This window comes from Talpa occidentalis, unplaced genomic scaffold (genome assembly GCF_014898055.3).
Source record: "Talpa occidentalis isolate TD23 unplaced genomic scaffold, MPIMG_talOcc4v2.1 talOcc4.7, whole genome shotgun sequence".
In the NCBI taxonomy this organism is placed as follows: Eukaryota; Metazoa; Chordata; class Mammalia; order Eulipotyphla; family Talpidae; genus Talpa; species Talpa occidentalis.
Window position 1 is genome coordinate 86,765,576 of NW_023605083.1, and position 18,085 is coordinate 86,783,660.

Here is an 18,085-nt window from a genome sequence, read left to right on the forward strand (position 1 = left end):
TCAGGCACAGCCAAGATGCTGGAGCAGCTGAGGGCAGGGTGTAGAGAGAGCAGGACGCACAAGCTAGGGTGCTGGTTGGTGTAGGGCACTGGAACCCTACACCAGAGGGTTCCAGTAGGGAACCCTCTACTCTGGAGGTAACACTTCCTCTCTTACAGAGCAGGAGCTGGCACATGGAAGCACCTGGATTCCTGTTTGGGATTTTTGTTCCATTACCCTGATCACAGGTGCTTCTTTTGTAGGCTTCAGCTGTGCTGAGGGACTGTGCTTTGAGTACAGGAAGGGGAGCTTTGCTTACCCTTTAGATACAGTGGTAGCCTTCAGGTGATTTGGGGTCATTCCTGCCAGGGACATGGTCTTCATCTTTGTCCCAGGACCGGGCACAGTGCTGACACCGTGTAGGTGCTCAGAAAGTACTAACTCCTAACCCTCTGCCTTCCCTGAAGTGGAACGGACCCAGTTCTTCCTGAAACTACCAGCAGAGGGAGCTAGCATCTCACAAGTGAAAGGAACTGGCGCTGTTGTGGGGCAACAGGGTGGGGCCCTGGGCCTAGGTTTCCTGAGGTTGGTCTTCTTCAGAGAATGGGACCCTAAGACTTTGGTGGCTACTGTTTCCTTCCTTAAGGATAACCCCCCCACAGCTGCAGACCCACTCCCAGAAGCTGAGTCAGTTCCTCGGGTTGGGGGCGGGGGGGGGGAGAGGAGGGATACAGCAGGTGTCAGGAACTTAGAAAAGGCAGGAGAGGTGGCCTGCCAGGTGTCGCCCAGTCTAGCTTAGCTCCTGACCCCGTTCTTTCACCTCCCCCATTTGCTCCAGAGACAGCCTCCCAAAGAACTGGTTTACCCTAAACTGGGCAGAGATGTTAGAGGGCCAAGTCTTCCAGACCCAGCTTAGACCATGGCTTTTTGGGCCCTGACCTTCAGTCCTTCCTCTTCTTGTTCCTTTCCCTGAAAAGACAGCTAGTAAGCACTTCCCATAGGGCCTGTTCTCACAGCCGCAGAACATCCCCTCTGAGAAGCCCCTCACCCATTGCGCACAGCAGGATCCTGACTAGAGACCCCAGGGCTGGGTGGGTGGCACTCACTTCCTGGGCCTGGGGAAAGGACTGCACGGTTGAGGTCTGACCGGCACCACCAGGGCCCCAGCTTGCTAGCTGCGCGACCTAGTCACTCCGCCACCCCATACCTGTTTCCTTATCTGCCAGAATGGACGAGTTGGCTTACTTACCCCACTGCGCTGCTGGAGATGAAACAAGATACTGCTTGTAAAACGGTTTGAGGAAGTACAAAGTATTGCAGAAGTGTAAGGAAGAACAGAGCCAGAGTTCTCAGGGCTTGCTGAGCACTGGGCCTTGGGAACAGGTTCTGAATTTTTTCTAGACGGACATGGACGTTGCTTGAGGACCGTGCCCCCCATAACCGGTTAAGGACCCTGCTGTGTGCTGAACTCTCCTGCTAAAGTCTCTGCTTCCTCTTGCAACAAAATGACCCAGATGCTGCCGGCTGGCAGCTCCAGCTCAGGTTTCAGTGCAGGTTTATTTCAGTTTTATATTTTATTCCAGGCAAGTGCTTATTACATGGAGAGTATTCATGTCTCAATACCTAAAGTCTTGGAGCATGAACAGCCACTAGAATACAGTTCAATAGTAAAAATACAATATGTACAAAATTAGGGTTTTTGTAGTTTTTTTTCCCACACAGCAGATGTATCCAAACACATAAAAACCTCTACAGTCTGGGGTCGCTACAGTTTATATTTCAGGAAACGGAGACACAGTGACCGAGTCCTCACTGTAAACAAGGGCCACCTCTTTGAGGGATGGGGGTGGAACCCTGGGAGGGAGAGAAGCTACTCCTAGAGAGTACAGGGGTTATGATGACCCCCCCATCCCCCTCCAGGCATTCCCTGCCCTTCTTTGGCCTCCCCCAAGGAACCAGCCTCCCCCTCTCCCCGAGGTAAAGATTCCCAGCCAGTGAGCCACTCTGAACATCAAAAAAGTAAAACACGCATGAGAGGTAAGATGTGTGTGTGTGCGTGTGCATGCCCATGCGCGCACACTCGAGTCCCCCAGGCTGGAAGGGCTAGAGAGGGGAGGGGCAGGCGGTCCCACAGGGCGAGGACGCTCAAGGTCCGGACAGCTCTCAGAGGGGAGATGCCCAAGGATGGGCTGGCCGGAGGCTGCCTCTCTTGGGCACACAGTGTCACAGCATTCACGAACACAACGAAACAACAGCAACAACACCCATTGTCACCAATCTGGACATAGTCATTCGGCACTAGAGTCGGAGGCCCCCCACTGCCGCGGGGAGGGGGCAGCGGCAGGCAGATGAGGTATCTGTGCAGGCCCAGGGGCACTCTGAACTGCCTCGAGATGCGGGGAGAACAGAGCTGAGAGGGCAAGTTCACCAACGCGTCTCTGTTCCCTGGGTGCCAAGCCTGCCATCTCCCCCTCTGCCCTTTTCACTATAATCACTGGGATTCGTGAAACCAGCTCCCGCCAAGAACAAGGGTGGAGGTGGCTGCAGGTGCAGGAAGGCAGCAAGCTTATGAGGTGGGAGTGCTGAGTTGGGTTGGGCACAGGGCTCCCTTCTAGAGGCCTCTAAGGCATCAAAAGGCCTTCCTTTTCCCCCACCCCGAGAACAGACTAGAAAACAGTCCCCTGGGAAGTCTCCAGGACCAGGAAGAAAATGAAAGGGAATTATTAGGTGTTTAAATCTATTCAAGATCTTTGTTGACTTCTGTCTCATCCTGCTGGACACTCCAGATTCTGGGCCCCTACACGGTCACCTCCCCCAGCCTGTCGACGCAGACTTCACACCTAGGGACACTTTTTTCCTCCCCCCCACACACTGAAAGGCCATTGGTGTGTCCGGGTGGGGAGCTGAGTGTGCATGTGTGTGTAACTGAGTGTCTGACACAAAGGTCACTTGTAAGGAATACCCACATAAAAGAAGCCAAAGTCATAGGCTGAGGCAGAGGCAGAGGCAGGGCAAGCAACCCACACACAGCCCCTCCCCCATCACCACCCCAAGCTCAGCCTTGCCCCCAGCTAAAGAGGAAGGCAGTGGTACACAGCAGCCCACCAGGGTGGGTACACTCAGAACAGCCCACGGGAGGAAAGGGTATTCCGGAGGAAGAAAGATGAGTAGAGACAGAGGCACGAGCCCTCTGCTGTCTGGAGGGCTCCCTGCTCCCTCTCTACAGCTTCCCAGGCCATTGGGGAAGGGGCTGGCCAAGCTCCTGGAGCTCAGCTTCCTGACTGTCTCAACAGCGTGGCTGCAGGCTTCTGGAACCAAGGCCAGATGCTGGTCCATGTCACCCTGGCTGCAGGAGGCAACGTCCCCTGGGGGCTGGGGGGTGTGCACAGTACCAAGCACAGGCCAAGGAGCCAGGGGACTGAACACCAGACAGAGCCCCTCCCCTCTGCCTTCCAGAGGCCAAAATTTATGCCCATAGGGAGGAGGAAGGGGGGGGGCAAGCCCCTCCTCCACCCCACCCTCAGCCTGCCCTCCTGAGGACAAGAGTCTGGTGGCAAGGTTTGGCGGGCTCGGGAGCTTGGCAACAGCTTGCGTTTGGTCGGCTGATGGCAGAAGCGTCTTAACTAGTTTCTGCTGTAACGAATCACGGTGACTGCTTTGGGTTGGAGCGCCCCGGGCTGGGTGGAACTCCAGACCAGCCACTTCCTGGGATCTGTTACCTGTACTCAGAGCAGGGCGCCCATGGTCCCCAGCTTTCTGGGCCAAGTTGCTTCAGTTCGGCTTCCCCCTTTGCCCTCCAAAGGTCTGGGAAGAGAAGGCTGAGGCTTGGGAGGGGAGGGCCCCCTCGCCAGACAAAGCAATAGCAGCAGCAGCACAGGAAGGCGGACAGGGTAGGGGAAGTCAGAAAACATGACATCCACGTCTAACTGGTTTCGGGGGATCGGGTGAGGAAGCAGGAATAGCACTGGAGTTGGCACCAGGCCAATGGGTAGCCTGTTCATCAGTCTCTCATTTTATCAAGTCCTAGTGCAGTGAGGGAATCCCCTGCCTGTGCCCAGCTCCCTGGGGCGGCCCCTCCCTCCCCTGGCTCAGAGTCTCTGCACCCCCTTCCCCTAGGAGGCCTGGGGGTGGGTGTGGGTGGGGCGGGCCTGGGCCTGGCTGGAATGTGTGGAGCTGGTGGGTGGGAAAGTGGGGGATAGGTCCCCCTCGCTGCCCCCACTGGGGGCCTCTGAGTGGCCTCATCCTCAAGCCAGCTTGAGTGTGCTGACTGGGAAGGAGGGCATGGTGACCATGGTCACAGGATTGAGCACTGTCTGGCCCACCAGCTGGGGGTGGTGTACCACCTGCGCCCCCACGGCTGGCTTCGCCATAACGGTGGCCGGGGGACCCAGCCCAGCTGTGCCATTCACTTGCTGGTGTGAGAGGGTGTGGGCAATGTGGCTCACCGCCACCGGCTGGCTCACCGCCACGGGCTGCGGGTACAGGGGCAGCTGGGAGCCAAGGTGGGCCACATGGTTGAGCGTGGCTGGGTGCACTGTGATGTGGCCAATGGGGGGTGTGGCAGGTGCCAGCTGCATAGCAGGGCTGGGGGCCGAGGGGGCGATGTGGGCAATGTGCTTGCCGCCTGGACCCTGTAGAACATGGTTCACAGTCTGGATGACTGAGGCATGGGTGGTGGCTGTGTGGGCGATGACCGTGGAGCCTCCCCCAGCTGCGGCCACCAGGTGGGCTGGAGCAGGCACCAGTGTCTGGGCAGGGGCAGCTGGCGGGGGAGGAGGGGCCGGCAGAGGTGTCTTCTGCTGTGTCGGCGGCTGCTGCCCAGGCAGGTGGGCAGGAGACAGGGCCACAGGCTGGGAGTGAGGGTGTGGGTGGGGCGGCAGAGGCGCGGGGGCGGTGCTGGGCGGTGGCTTCGGCAGCTCCGGGTGGGGGCGATGGCTCAGCTTAGGTGGGCCCAGGCCGGCCTGGTCCTCCTCCATATCCTCGTCTATGTTGTCCTCACCCTCTGTGGGGGGCACGGGGACAGGGGCAGGTCAGACGGGCTTGGGAAACGGCTGGAGGAGCAGATGCCCCTGAGGCCTGGGGAGGCAGCGGGGCTGGGGCGGAGGGCATCTTTTCCAGTAGGCAAAGGGAGACTCGCATTCGAGGGGCAGGGGCAACACGGAGCAGGTGGCAGAGAGGCTCACCGGAGGCAGTAGAGGTGGAGGCCTGGTCATCCTCGGGCTGGCCCGTCTGCCGGAGCACACGATCAATCTCCAGCACGTCCATCCACTGGCTCAGCTCGTGCTTGAGCTCGGCCAGCCGCTGCTGTGTGGCAATCTTCTCCCTCGCCAGCCGCTCCATCTCATGCTCGTATTCCTTCTCCTTCCTCTTCAGGGACTGGAGGACAGGGCAAGGGACAGCACGACTCCCTGAGCAGCAGCCAGGGAACTTCAGAATCTCCCAATAGCCACTCACACCACCAGATCCCCCAGGACACAGGGACAAGCAGGCAGCGTCCAGGGGGCTCAAACCAACCGGCTGCTGGACACCATACCTACCTTGTGGTCATGCCTCTGCCCAGTGAGGCTCAGTGTGCTGGGGACTGTGGGCTTGGGGGAGGTGCCAGTGAAGGAAAACAGAGATCCAGGTCAGTCCCTCCCGGCATGGAGACCCTCTCCCCTATCAGCTGTGTCTTGAGAGGCATCACCATCTCCTGCCCCACCCACTCCCCACCCAGCCTCGCCCTCCATGTAGAGAAAGACAAAAAGGGCGACAGGCTTCTCAGGTCGTGCCCCAGGCCAGCACCCGTGCCATTCTGTCAGTCACTACTACAGTCACAAGTGACCTCCTGGGAACGGGAACCCATTCCCCAAGAACCCAGACGATCCTGCCCTTCTCTCCGCGCCATTCCCTGATCTTTCTGGGTGTGCGGTGTCCTTGAAGACGACCCGCCAGACTTGGTGACATCTCCTTTGCCCCCGAGTTCACCTCCGGCTCAGTACCCGCAGCTGCTGGCTCTGTATCTCCTCTCCAAGCCGGGCGACTGCCACGGTGCCCACTTGTGCCGCCTCCACAATGCTCCAGTTTCACGCTGCCTGCAGCCCTCCAGGCTCCCCAGGGTGCAGAACAAGCCCCTCCTTCCACACCTGTACGCCAGTGAGAAGTGGCCCTTGGGCTGCGCTACAGCAGCACTGCCCCCGACCGAGCACGCCTGGAGAGGCGTCTGTCCTTCAGCACAGGTTCCAGGCTGTTCCCACCCCCGTGACGCTGAGCCCACCAGCCACTTTGTTAAGAACATGGGGTGGGGGGCGGGGGTGGGAGACATCCTTACCCCCGGGTCATGTCCCTCCCAACTATTCCAGGTCCACACATGACCCTGTGCCCCTGAGACTGGCCCCTCACACAGGTGCGGGACACCACGCCTCGCAGGCTGTGCTCCCTCTCGCAGGGCTCCAGTTTCCGCTCCCACAGGCGTATCAGCCGCTGTGAAAAGCCCAGCTCTTAGCTCGCTTCCATACCACACGTCTCTGGCTTACCACCACCTTCTGACTCTTAAACTAAACCGTTTTAAGTTTTGCAGGCTCCGCTGTCGTCGGCTTCGCCTCAGCCTAGGCGCGTTGTGACTATTAAGTCCACTAGCCACGACGGGCAGTCCAACCCAGCTGCTTCCCCAGTCTCACCTGTCCTGTTCCTGAGCTCCTAGCTTCCAAGTCTTGCCGGAATGGCCAGATACAGGGCCCACACCCTCACCAGTACAACCTCCTGTCTGTCCTCCAGGCCCTTCTCCGCACTGGCACCACACACCTGAGCATTTAATGACAGTCAAATAGTATTTAATCAGATGCTGGATCATACAACCCTCAAAATACTTTGTGTTTTGGCCTCTCTGGTGGCGCAAGGGGTTAAGCTCAGCACTATGAAGCTATCCACAGCCACTGCAGCACGAGTTCAATCCCCAGCCAGGGAGCTACCCACATGGCATAGCAGACCTCTCCTTCACCCACTGCTCCCCTCAGCAGTGTATTTCAGCAGACCTGCCTATTCTGCTCCCCACTCTGTCTCTGGTGAATCTTCTTACCCCCTGCACTTCTATGCATAAATAAATATTTTAAAAAAGTATTTCGTGTTTTGTCTTTCTATCTAAATACATAGTTTCTATCCAACCCTATGAGTGAAGGCAAAGACTGCTCTATAATTAGTTTATATCCCTTTGTTCTACTGATGGCAAGGACAAAGCTAAGCCATCTTAGCGCCAGAGGAAGAATCTGTGAAGATGTGAGCATGTTAATTTCCCTCCACCCATCCCCTTCATCACAGGAGAATCAATCGCCCATTAGACTTGAATTTCCCTGGATTCTGTTTTCTGTGGGCAGCCTTTCTTCACTATTCAGCTGCCCTTCCTGGGCAAGGCTGTCTCCTCAGATCCACCCAACAACTAGGTCCAACTTGCCCAAACTCTTTGCATTTTTTTTTTTTTTTTTTTTTTTTGGTAAAGATTTATTTATGCACCCAAGAACTGGGGTATAGACCAGAGATATGGGGCGGGGGGGGTGGGCGGCAGTGAGAGGATTCACCAGAGTGGGGAGCATAACAGGCAGATCCACTGAAACACTGCTGAGGGGAGCAGTGGGGCGAAACAGGAGAGGTCTGCTGTGCCATGTTGGTTAACTCCCTGCCTGGGGATCAAACTCATGCTGCAGTGGCTGCTGATAGCTTCACTGTGCTGAGACTTAACCCCTTGCGCCACCAGGGAGGTCCCAAACTCTTTGTATTTCCCACCTGAAAAATAAGAGATGTCTCAAACCATTAGCGCAACACACAGTCCAGATGCAACCATGCTCTATGGGCCTGAAACCTGATAGCTTTATACTTCTACATATATACTTCACACACAGCCTTCCCTATCATCCTGGCTTTGAGGTTAATCTCCTCCCCCATTTCTGTAATAAAGACAGTAGGAAAGACTCCACCACCACCACCACCATGACCAGTCTGGCTTCTCACCTGGCTCAACCCTAAGAGGCCAGTGCTCAACATGACATCAGTTGTCAAGCCACATCAATGATGGGGCCTGTGGTAAGTGAGCCCTTAATCATACCTGGCTGCTGGGAGTTGGAAGCAGCTGTCCTAACTCTGCTAGCAGAGAGGCCAGGCTTCTAGGTCAGGGAGAAAGAATGCCAGAGGTCAAAACCTCCTCGCACCTAGCCCAGTTCTCTAGCAGCCCCTGGAAAGCTTTCACAGGTCTAACTTTAGTCCACATTGCTTCATTTTAAGAGGGGATATAGCTCAGTGGCAGAACATTGATTGCAGCACACTGCTTCATTTTAAGCCCATTTGCTTTCTAAGATTACCTTAATCTTAGGTGCATGGATGTAAAGTTCAGTATGGCTTGGTAACTGCCTGCTCCTCTTCCTGTCTCAGTACTTCAATGTGCCTTTCATCAAACTCTGAGACTGTGGGGGTGGGGGTGGGGTGTTACTACCTTTCCACAGCTTCCCACCTAAAGCCCTCAGTGTATATGGTCCTGCTGCTCTGTGGCAACCGCCTCCCTGCCCCATCTCTACATGGCAACCATCCTGCCATCTCCAATTTCCAAACCTGCATCCTGCTTCCTCATGATGCAGAAATTTTGGTCTGCTCTGGAGTCTCTGCCCTCCGCTCTGCCTAGTCCACACCCTGAGACGTGCAGGTCAAAGATCAAACATCTTTTCCTCAGGACAAATCTCCTAACTCCCCAGAACAGACCCTGCTGTTCCTATTCCTACTCTGGCCTCCTTACATGGTCCTCTTGTTTACTTGTTTATGATCTGCTGAAAGACCAAGCCTATGAGGACACAGACCCATACTTTTGTTTTTGTTCCCTGCTTTACCCACAAAATCAGACGGGGTTATAAAAAAAGTACCCAAATGACTAAATAAATAAGCAAGGCTGAGGACTTACTGAAAGTCTTTCAAGTTTTCTGCTTCTGCTTCCATTACCAGCACCAGGACAAGTATGTCTTATAGACTGTCTGGGTCTGTGTTGTTTCCTACTCAGCCCAGGTGTCCAGATCTGCAGATTCTACATCATACAAAGCTCCTCTCCCTAAGGTATGTGATTACAAAGAGAAATTTGCCATTCTAGCCTTCCTAATGTTCTATAATTACTACAGTTATCACTTACATCCTATTTCCCAATCATCCCTCTTATCTTTTCCCCATTTAGCATCAGCGTAGTGACAGAAAGCTGATACACACAGCACCTGGACAAGGATTTGCTCCCAGGTCCGATCACTGAAGGACCAGGAACTAACAGTGACGCTCATAGTCTGCAAAACTCTCCCGGAAACAAGCCTCCGGGTACCTTCTCCAACCCGAAGCCCGATCCCTGCCCCCTCCCGGGCCGTCGGGGCCCGAAGGCGCGGCCCCGCCCCCGCCGAGGCACACGCGCACCCACGCGGCCCGGGCTTTGCTGCGTCACTCCCGCGTCCGCGCCCTCCCTCCGCGCCCCCGGAGCCCCGCCCCCGCCCGCCGGGCCCGGCCAATCCGCGAGCAGGGCCCCGCCCCCCGGGTGCCGGGAAGCGGTCTGGAGGCGCGCCCGGAGGGCGGGCGGAAGGGCCCGCGTTTGCTTGAGGCGGGGAGGGAGCCGCCGGCTGGCTGGGAGCAGTCGCGCAGCAGCGCCTCCGCCCCTCAACAAGTCAGGCTCCGGTTACCTCAGGACTGTGACCCCCGCGGTCGAGGCCGGGGGGGAGGGGTGGCGCCCCGCCGCTGGCTCCGCGCCCAGTGGGCCTCTTTGCCACTCGCTCCCGCGGGGGTCGTGCCGCCCCCCGGCCCACAAGCTTCCCGAGAGCCAGGGGGACCCCGATGCTCCCGCCTCCCCCCGCCCCCAGCGCGGCTCGGGAGCCAAAGTCCCTCCCACTCCCCAACGGCTCGGTTCCGACTACGTCTCCGCGGCAGCCGAGCGTGGCCGCCCGCCCCACCCCCACAGCCTCCTTCCCGGCACGCGGAACCCTCCGAGGTTTCCAGGGAAACCGAAACTCAGGCAGCCATGGCAACGATCTTATCTGGAGGGCGCCCCCCCCACTGCAGGGGGAAGTCTATGCCCAAAGGGAAGGGACACAAGGTCAGGAGGGCCCCTAGAGAAAGGATTTTTAAACAAAAAATCCCAGACGGAAGGACCGTGATTTCCTCGGGCTCGGGGGCCGCGGGGCTGTCTGCGACCCAGTCATGCCACCGCCCGTCTCCAACGCGGGCTTCCCCCCGGGCTCGGGTCGTGGCACCCCAACGCTGCGCGGCAGGAGCTAAACCCTTCAGGTGGAAAGTGCGGGGCTCCTCTGGCGCGCTGCTGAGCGCACGGCGGCACGCCCAGGGGACCCCCCTCCTCACACACCTACACACTCGGGCCGAACGCGGGTTCGCGCTCGGCACGGCGGGCGGGGTGGAGGCCCCGCGCCCCACGCCCTTCCCGCCGCGGGCGCGCTAACGCGGCGAAGTACCCGGGTACTCGGCCTGACACCCACCCGCGGGCGCGGGGGGTGGAGCGCAGATGGTGGGGCTCCGCGGAGCCGCGGGCGGGGGAGGGGAGCGCCGCCGCCCTCCCGGCGCACGCGCCCTGCCCCAGCCCCCTCCCGGGCGGGGAGCCCCGCTGACGTCAGCCGGGCCATGTGCTCAGCGCCCGCGTGGAGGTGGGCGGGGGAGCCGGCGGGGAGCGGAGAGGGCGGGGCGGGGCGGCGCGGGAGGCGGGCGGGCGGGCGGGCGCGCGCGGCCTCGGGGAGGAAGCAGCCGCCGCGGCCCCAGCAGCGCCGCCCGCCCTCCTCTGGGCCGACTTCCCCCGCTCCGTACCTGGATGTACCGCAGCGCGGTCCGCAGCACGCTCAGATTTGACGTCTTCTTGTCGTCCACGTTGGGGATGTTGCGCTTCAGAGTCTCAAAGCATTCCTTCAGATGGGCCCGCCTGGGGAGAGGGAGCAGCGCTGGTCAGCCAGCGCCGGGGGTGGGGTGGGGTGGCGAGGGCAGGGGGTGGGCAAAAGGAGGGAAGGTCCGAGGAGAGCTTGGGGGGCCAAGGGCGGAACCAGAGTCCCAAACACTCGCACATGCGCGCGCGCGCACACACACACCTGTTCTTCTCCAATTTGTTGTGGACTTCTCTGGTTCCGATCCTGAAACCCAGACAGACAGGAGGCTCAGGGAGGAGGGCCAGCTTAGGCGGCCTTCCTACCCCCCACCCCAAATGCCACTGTTTTTTTAAATCCCATACTTTATTAAAGAAGCCTTTGGTATGTTTGCCTTGTGTCATGGTGCACACACCCCTTGGAGGGCACATGCGTGCCCATAATTCACCCCTTTAATCCTCCATCCCATCAGACCACCTGTAAGGAGACAGAAGGGCTCCTGGGAATCCGCAAACTAGTCACTTGACCTCAGACCTCACTCTTGAGGCCCATAATCCAATACTCTGTCTAAGGGTCTGGAAATGCCAACAACCCCAAATTTGAAGGTGGGGGTCAGAGAAGACAGACGCCTGGGAACAATTTCCCACTTCCTCAGTGTGGGAATGGGCACAGTGAGAATGTGTCCAAACATAGTAGGGCCCTTCTCGGTTGGGGACGCAGGAAGGGCTCTGAGGGCTAGCCTGAGAGGAACTTTATCTTGCACATACAGCCCAGGGCTGGACAGTTCTTGTCTCCATCCCTCCAGCCTGGACTCTGCGACACCTCACTCACCCCCCAGGCCTCTTCTTCTGTTCGCTGGATTTGACTTCTTCAGCTGGTGCCAACTTCAGGGTCCCAAGAGTGGGTGGGGGTGGCTGCTGGGGGGCCAGCTGGGGCTGGACCCCAGGATGTGGTGCTATGGTCAGGATGGGCGTGGAGAGGGGCTGCAAAGGCTTGGGGCTGCCAGTGGGTGGAAGGCTGGTCTTGGAGTCCGGCAGCAGGGGAGCAGGGGTAGGCACCTGTGGCCTGGTGGGTAGGGGGGCAGATTCTTTAATGCTGAGTCCAGGGGTGCTAACCAAAGCTGGCTGGCGAGGCGCCAGGGGCAGAGGCTGGGCTGCAGGGGGCAGTGAGGGGGGCGGGGGTAATGGTTGGGGGGAATTGGTCACTACTGGAATAGGAATGACAGTCAGTGGGGTGGGGGTGGCAAGCGGTGGCGGAGGTGCCGGCGGGGGTGCAGGGGGAGACAGAGGCAGGGGTGGTGCCTCGATGCGGGGCTCCTCCAAGGGCAGGGCATGGGCCAGCCTGGCCAGGCTGCTGGCCTTCTTCTGTTCCTGCTCCCGCTCTCGCTCCAAGCGAAGCCGCTCCTGCTCCTCTACACAGAGAGAACACAAGGGGTGTCTCAGCAGGGCCAACAATCCTGGGTCCCAGCTTCACCTGTCCTCTGACTGTAACCCATCCTCTGACCCTGACCCAGTCAGTGCTCAGTGACAAACAAATAGCCACCCACACTCAGCCAGGCACTGGGCTAAGAGCTAAAGACACAGCAGTGAACAAATGAAATAGACCCAGTCCCAGCCTTTGGGGAGCCCAGGGCCTGGAGGGCAGAGGGGAGGGACAAAGTAAAAGGATAATAATGCAGGCTGGGGAAGGAAAGGAGCTGTGAAAAGGAGGAGCAGCAGCTGTCAGAGAGGATGCTGGAGGCCTGGCAACCCTAAGGTTGAGTGGTCATGCAGGCCACAAGCAGGGAGGGCCAGGAACAACAAGGCAGAGGGCAGTGGTGTGACAGATAAAGTGGGCAGAGGCCAGCCCACAAAATACTTTACAGGCCACCACAGGACAATGGAGAGGGCCAGACAGTTCATAGCTCCGGAGGAAGATCTTCAACCATACAAATAACTTCTGGAGGATAAACACCTTCATTTCACAGTTAATTAAGATATGTTAGTTCAGAGAGGCAAGGTGATTGGCTGCCCACAGCACATCACAGGTAAAGCAGGCTATGCCCAGCCTGGCAGACACCTGTACTTGCTATCCAACACATGCTCACTGGGAGTACATACACACACACACACACACACACACACACCCTGGATCCTCACAAGAGTCCTACGCCAGATAGGGCAGGGACATCACCTTCAGTTCACACATGGAAACCAAGCTCATGGCTCCCAGGCTAGGCCTCACGTCTCTGGTTTCCTCAGGGAACCATACAAAAAAATACAGGCCCTTCTCTGCCTTTTGTCATACTAGAACTCACTTCTCTCAACCCGCTGTGTTTCCAGCAGCAGCAGCAGCACACACTAGGAAGGTAAGAAGCAGAAAGGAGAGCTGGAGAGCAATGAGCTCAGGTGTATTTGCACCCTGGTTGTAGCTCTGTTGAAAGTCCTACTCAGGAGCTGGTTGAGAACAGGAGGTAATTGGGAGAGCCCCTCCTTCTCCAGAAGTCTCTCCCATCTCCACCCTGCTCCATCCTCTCCCTGGTCCCACCATTGTGGTTCTCTGGCTACTGGGCTGGGCCAGGGAGTGGCTGCGGTGCCTAGGCCAGGGAGCAGGCTGGTCAACCTGCCTTCCCCTCCTGTCCCGGATTCAGCGCACTGCTGACTAACAGCACTGACAGCACTGACTGGGTGGATACGCCTCAAACACAGCACCCCACAAGGGGTGGGGCTGGGGCCCAAGGTGAGCTAAGTGCCTCATAGAAAGATGTGCATTAGCAACCCCCCCTCCCCTTGTGTTTTGGGCTCAGGGGCCCCAGAAAACCTGAGGCCTCAGGGCCCTTTGCCCAATCCACAACTTGAGTGTGAGCCAGGCTTGCTGAGGCCCTCCCTCCCACAGAGCAGAAGAGGCAAAGGAGGAAGTAGAGGGGAGTGTTCTCAGAGGGGAAGCACTCAGTGGTTTCCCAGCAGCCAGAGTTCAAGTGCTGGACGGGTCAGCTTGGGCCTTGGTCTGGGCCTCTTCCCTATCTCCCCTGCCTTGCAGGAAGGGGAGATGCCAGGCTGGTGCAGGCCTGCGTGGGTGAGGGGAAGCCTTGATGTCCCAGGCGTTTCCAGTTAGCACTGGCTTATGTTCCAATCCCAGACAAAACCAGCTCTTGAGCGCCAGCTCTTCACAGCCAAGCGGAAAGCCTACTGAGTTCCAGCTTTGGAGCCCTTATCAGCCCCAGCAGGGGACAGCCCCAGTGCACTCCTCATCCCTGCTCCCCACCCCATTCTTCCAAATCAAGGCCCTGAGCTCAGCACCCAACAGCCCCATCACCACTACTACCTCTATTCCTTTGACCGTACCAGGACGCAAACTTCCATGGGTCTTGGGGCAAGAGTTCAACTTTCCCATGAGCCAGGGACACACAAAGCCCCAGGTCTCAAGGACAGGTACCCTGGGAACCCACACTGAAAGCAAATCGCATATTCCCCATATTTTAAAAATCTTCAAAGCTCATTCAGAAGATAGCAACCTCCCTCTTACCTCCCTCTCTTCCACTCAGCCAGGTACACCTCACAGATGCCAGAAAGGCCCCAGGTGAATGGCCAAGCTCTGTCACAGGTGGATCAGCATGCAAAGGCTTCACCTCCAGTGAAGGAGAGGGGGTGCCCCAGGCCAGCTTGGCCCATCAAAACGTCCTGCCTCCTCCCCACCCTTGACCTATTCCCTGTATCCTGGAGAGGGGGAAGCAAAGTAGGAGGAGCAAACTGGCGGTCACAGGAGCTACCCTGAAGAACATGTGTTACTTCCCCCAAATGACTCCCACTCCCATACATGCACACACATATTCTGGTCCTCCTTTGGGCTCTGCCCAGAGGGAGCCCACAAAGAATGTAGCAGGACCCCCGGTGCCACCCATGGGTCACAGGGGCACTACGTATGGGCACGACGTCCCCTGCAGCCTCTCCAAGCCACTGTGGCTCAGGGACACAGCAAAGGGTGGGCTCTGAGGAGTCCACACCAGGCGCCCTGAATGTTTTTGCTAATGCTCCCCTGCTACTCGCTGACAGGGAGCTTGGAGGATAAGGCAGGGTTAGGGTGCACCCAGATCAGGAGTCTGTGGACACTCCAGCCAACACCCTCCAATCAAGATAGAAAAGGGGCCCGTCAGGGTCACCTTCATGAATACTGACTGGCAGTGTCCAGTCCTGGCCATTTCCTCTCTTCCCTCACACACACACGTGCACACACATCCACAGTTTCATCATGTGAGCAAATTGGCTTGTCTAGGTCAGGAACGCAACCTTTGAGGTTGAATTGGGGCATGGACAAGAGGATCCCCCTTCAGAGCTGCTCATCATGTACAGACCCGGGAAAGTAGTTGTGGTCAGCAAGTTTCAGTACCACCCATTCTCTCCCAGTCTTCCCACTGCAAATCAGAGGTCAGAACCTCAGAAAGAAGGAAAAAAAGAATAGTGGAGATTAAATTGCCAGGGTCAGGTCTAGCCATCTGTACAGGAGTTTTGCAGTAGATTTGGCTTTCCACCATCTATCCATCCTCTAAGGCCTCCCTGCCCCACCAAGAAGCTCTGACTGGGCAGGTTAACCGGCCTTCAACTCAGCTCCCTGCCCCCCAGTTCTCACCACCTGGAGGAGGGGACAGGGCTCTGCAACTTCTTAGGAATCATTTCAGGCTCCTTCACAACGTTGTACATCATAACCCCTGTCCTTGTTACTGACCACAGCGCCAGTCGTATTTTGGAAAGGGGTACGGGGAGATAATAGTGAGGGGTCTTCCCCAGTTTCCCATGTGGCCAACCAGCCTGTGGCTAAAGTGAAGGTGAAGTGAGTGTGTTCCCCTGGGTAACAGCAGGGTGAATCTGCTTATTCCTAGCACAGTGCCTGGTACACAGTGGGGACACAATAGCTGCTCTTTCATCACACTGTGTCCATGGTGGCAGCAGGTGATCCAGCCTCTCCAAATGTTGTGCATGTTCTTCCCCTCCCCCTGCGGGGCCAGCATGGGGCCATTCTTGGTCCCTCTAGGTCCACTGCCTGACTGCCCTGGGCCACAAGGGGAAAGGGTGACACATCAGCCCATGAGTTCAGAAAAACCCTTACATCTAGATCTCACATATCTCGAGTGACTCTTGACCTTGACAGGCAGGTCAAACCGACCAGGACAGCAGCCCCGCGGTCCGCCAGCCCCTCGCCGGTGGCTGTCCCCCTCCCCCCCCCCGCCGCCCGCTGCAGCGGCAGCACACACTGCAGGCGCGCGCCTGCGCGCGCACACACAACACTCACTACTACCTCCTGCATGACTCATCATTGAAGCAACAATAGGCAGAGAAAAAGGAAAGGAGGGCGAAGCACCAAAACCAACCCTGCCGAAGAGGTGGAAAGGGGGAGGTTGGAGGGGACAGGAGCGCCCAGATACGGCACAACGATCCAGGGCGGAGGCCCGAGCAACCGCCGGGAAAGCGGGGGTCTTCCCCTCAGTCCCTGTTTCTGCAGCACACAAGCTGGGGGCCACCAGCAGGGCGTGTGGGGCCGGGAGGCATCTGGAGCCCTCCTCTCCCCGTGTCGAGAGCGTGACAAAGTTTGTTCCCTTTCAGTCTGGCTCGCTCTACAAAGTGGCCAGGGGTGTTGCCAGGAGGTCTGATGAGAACGTCCTCAGGGTCAGTGGGAATACGTGAACTCTAAGTGTCTCGCCGCTCAGGGATTCTGAGGATTTCCCTCGCCCCGAGATCAAACACAGGAGACCGGGGCCAGAACCGACAGGTGAGCGCCAACCCTCCTTCCCCGGCAAAGGCTCAGCCTGGAAGATGCCCAGCGGCCGGAGTCAGGGCCCAACCCGGCGCCAGGCCCGGCGCCAGCCCCGCCCAGGCCCCGCCCCTGGCCGCGCGCGAGGCAGCGAGGAGGGGCCGGGCCGCGCCGTCCCCAGCGGGAGTGTCCCCCGTGCACGTGGTCGGGGGCGGGGCCCGGCCACGTCACCGCGCGGTGTAACCAACGGGCTGGGGCGGCAGGCGCACGCAGCATTCCAGCCGGAGCGGGTCTGGAGCGCGCAGACACGCCACATTCCACACCCGCTAAAGTGGGGCGCAGCCAGGGGGAGCCTGGGGGCTGCGCCCGGCGACCCGCGGGTGGTTTCCCGGACGCCCAATCAGCCCGGCTCTGGACCGAAGCCGCGACCGCGGACCCAGCCCAGCCCTGGGAGGCGGGGTCAGGTGGGGCTGGCCAGGATCATAAGACGCGCGATGTCATTTCATTCTGCAAAGGCCGCCTCCGCCCCAGGCGGCGAGTAGATCTGCCGGGAGCGCCCCCGCACCTTCCCCACGGGGCCGGGGACACCGGGGAGCTGCCGGGAGTAGAGTACTCCCCCCCGGCTACACACACGCCCACTTGTGTGCACTCCACACTCGCCCGTGTACACGTCCGCTCCTCGGCTCTCCTCGAGGCGCGCTTCCCATCCCCGTGCACACACGCACGCACACGCGGGGCTGCACCCCCACGCAGCGCCGCTGCTCACCCCATCCCCCGACTCACACACTCCCCGCGCCGCCCCGGGCGTCCCTGGCCCACGCGCCAGGAGCCACGCACGGAAGGTGCACAAGGGGCGGCGGGCGGCCGGGGAGGCGCCTGCAGGGGCTGGTCCCCCCGCTGCATGCTAATGAATTCATTAAATAATTCCGCTGCCCACAATACTCCTCCCGGGCGGCGGCTCGCGCGCGCAGCCCCGCGCGGCTCGGCTCCGCGGGCGGGCCGGGGGACGGTCCTGCCCGCCGCGGGTCCGCGTGGGCTCGGGGGCCGGGGTCGCTCGCCGCCCTCCCCGGGCGCCCCAGGGGCCCAGCCCGGCCGCTCACCACGTGCTCTCTGTTGTTGCTGCGCCTGCCATTCCAGGAAGCGGGCTGCCTCCAGTAGCGTCTCTATGCTCATCGCGCCGAGGGCGGCCGGGGGCGCGCCGGGGCCGAGGCTGCGGCCCGCGAGCCGGGCACAGGTCAGGCTGGCGAGCAGGCAGGAGGGAGGGGTTACCTCCGGGGGGCGACAGGGCTGGGCGGCGCAGCGCACTCCGCAGGGAAGAACGGGGGAGCACGGAAGAAAAATCAATGTCTCCCCAAATATTTGCAAAATGTAATCTGCAAATTCAAAAAAATTCTGATGCAAAAAAAAAAAAAGGCGGCACTGACTCCCTCCTTCCCCTCCCTCTCTTCCTCCCTTCTGATGCCTCCCGCCCCGCAGCCCCCGGGAGTCCCGCCGACAAGAAAAGGCTTTGCAACAAGATGGCGAGGAGGCAC

General features: G+C 59.1%; 1 protein-coding gene across 1 annotated transcript; it reads right to left on the reverse strand.

Annotated features, from left to right (window-relative positions):
• Positions 1-1,070: 1,070 nt before the first annotated feature.
• Positions 1,071-18,085, reverse strand: MNT (MAX network transcriptional repressor). The gene is made up of 6 exons (XM_037492521.2): positions 17,654-18,085; positions 11,661-12,240; positions 11,055-11,096; positions 10,780-10,891; positions 5,163-5,355; positions 1,071-4,981 (listed from the first exon to the last, which is right to left on the reverse strand). The coding sequence occupies exons 1-6, from the start codon at positions 17,724-17,726 to the stop codon at positions 4,224-4,226; spliced, it is 1,758 nt and encodes a 585-aa protein (XP_037348418.1). The 5' UTR covers positions 17,727-18,085; the 3' UTR covers positions 1,071-4,223.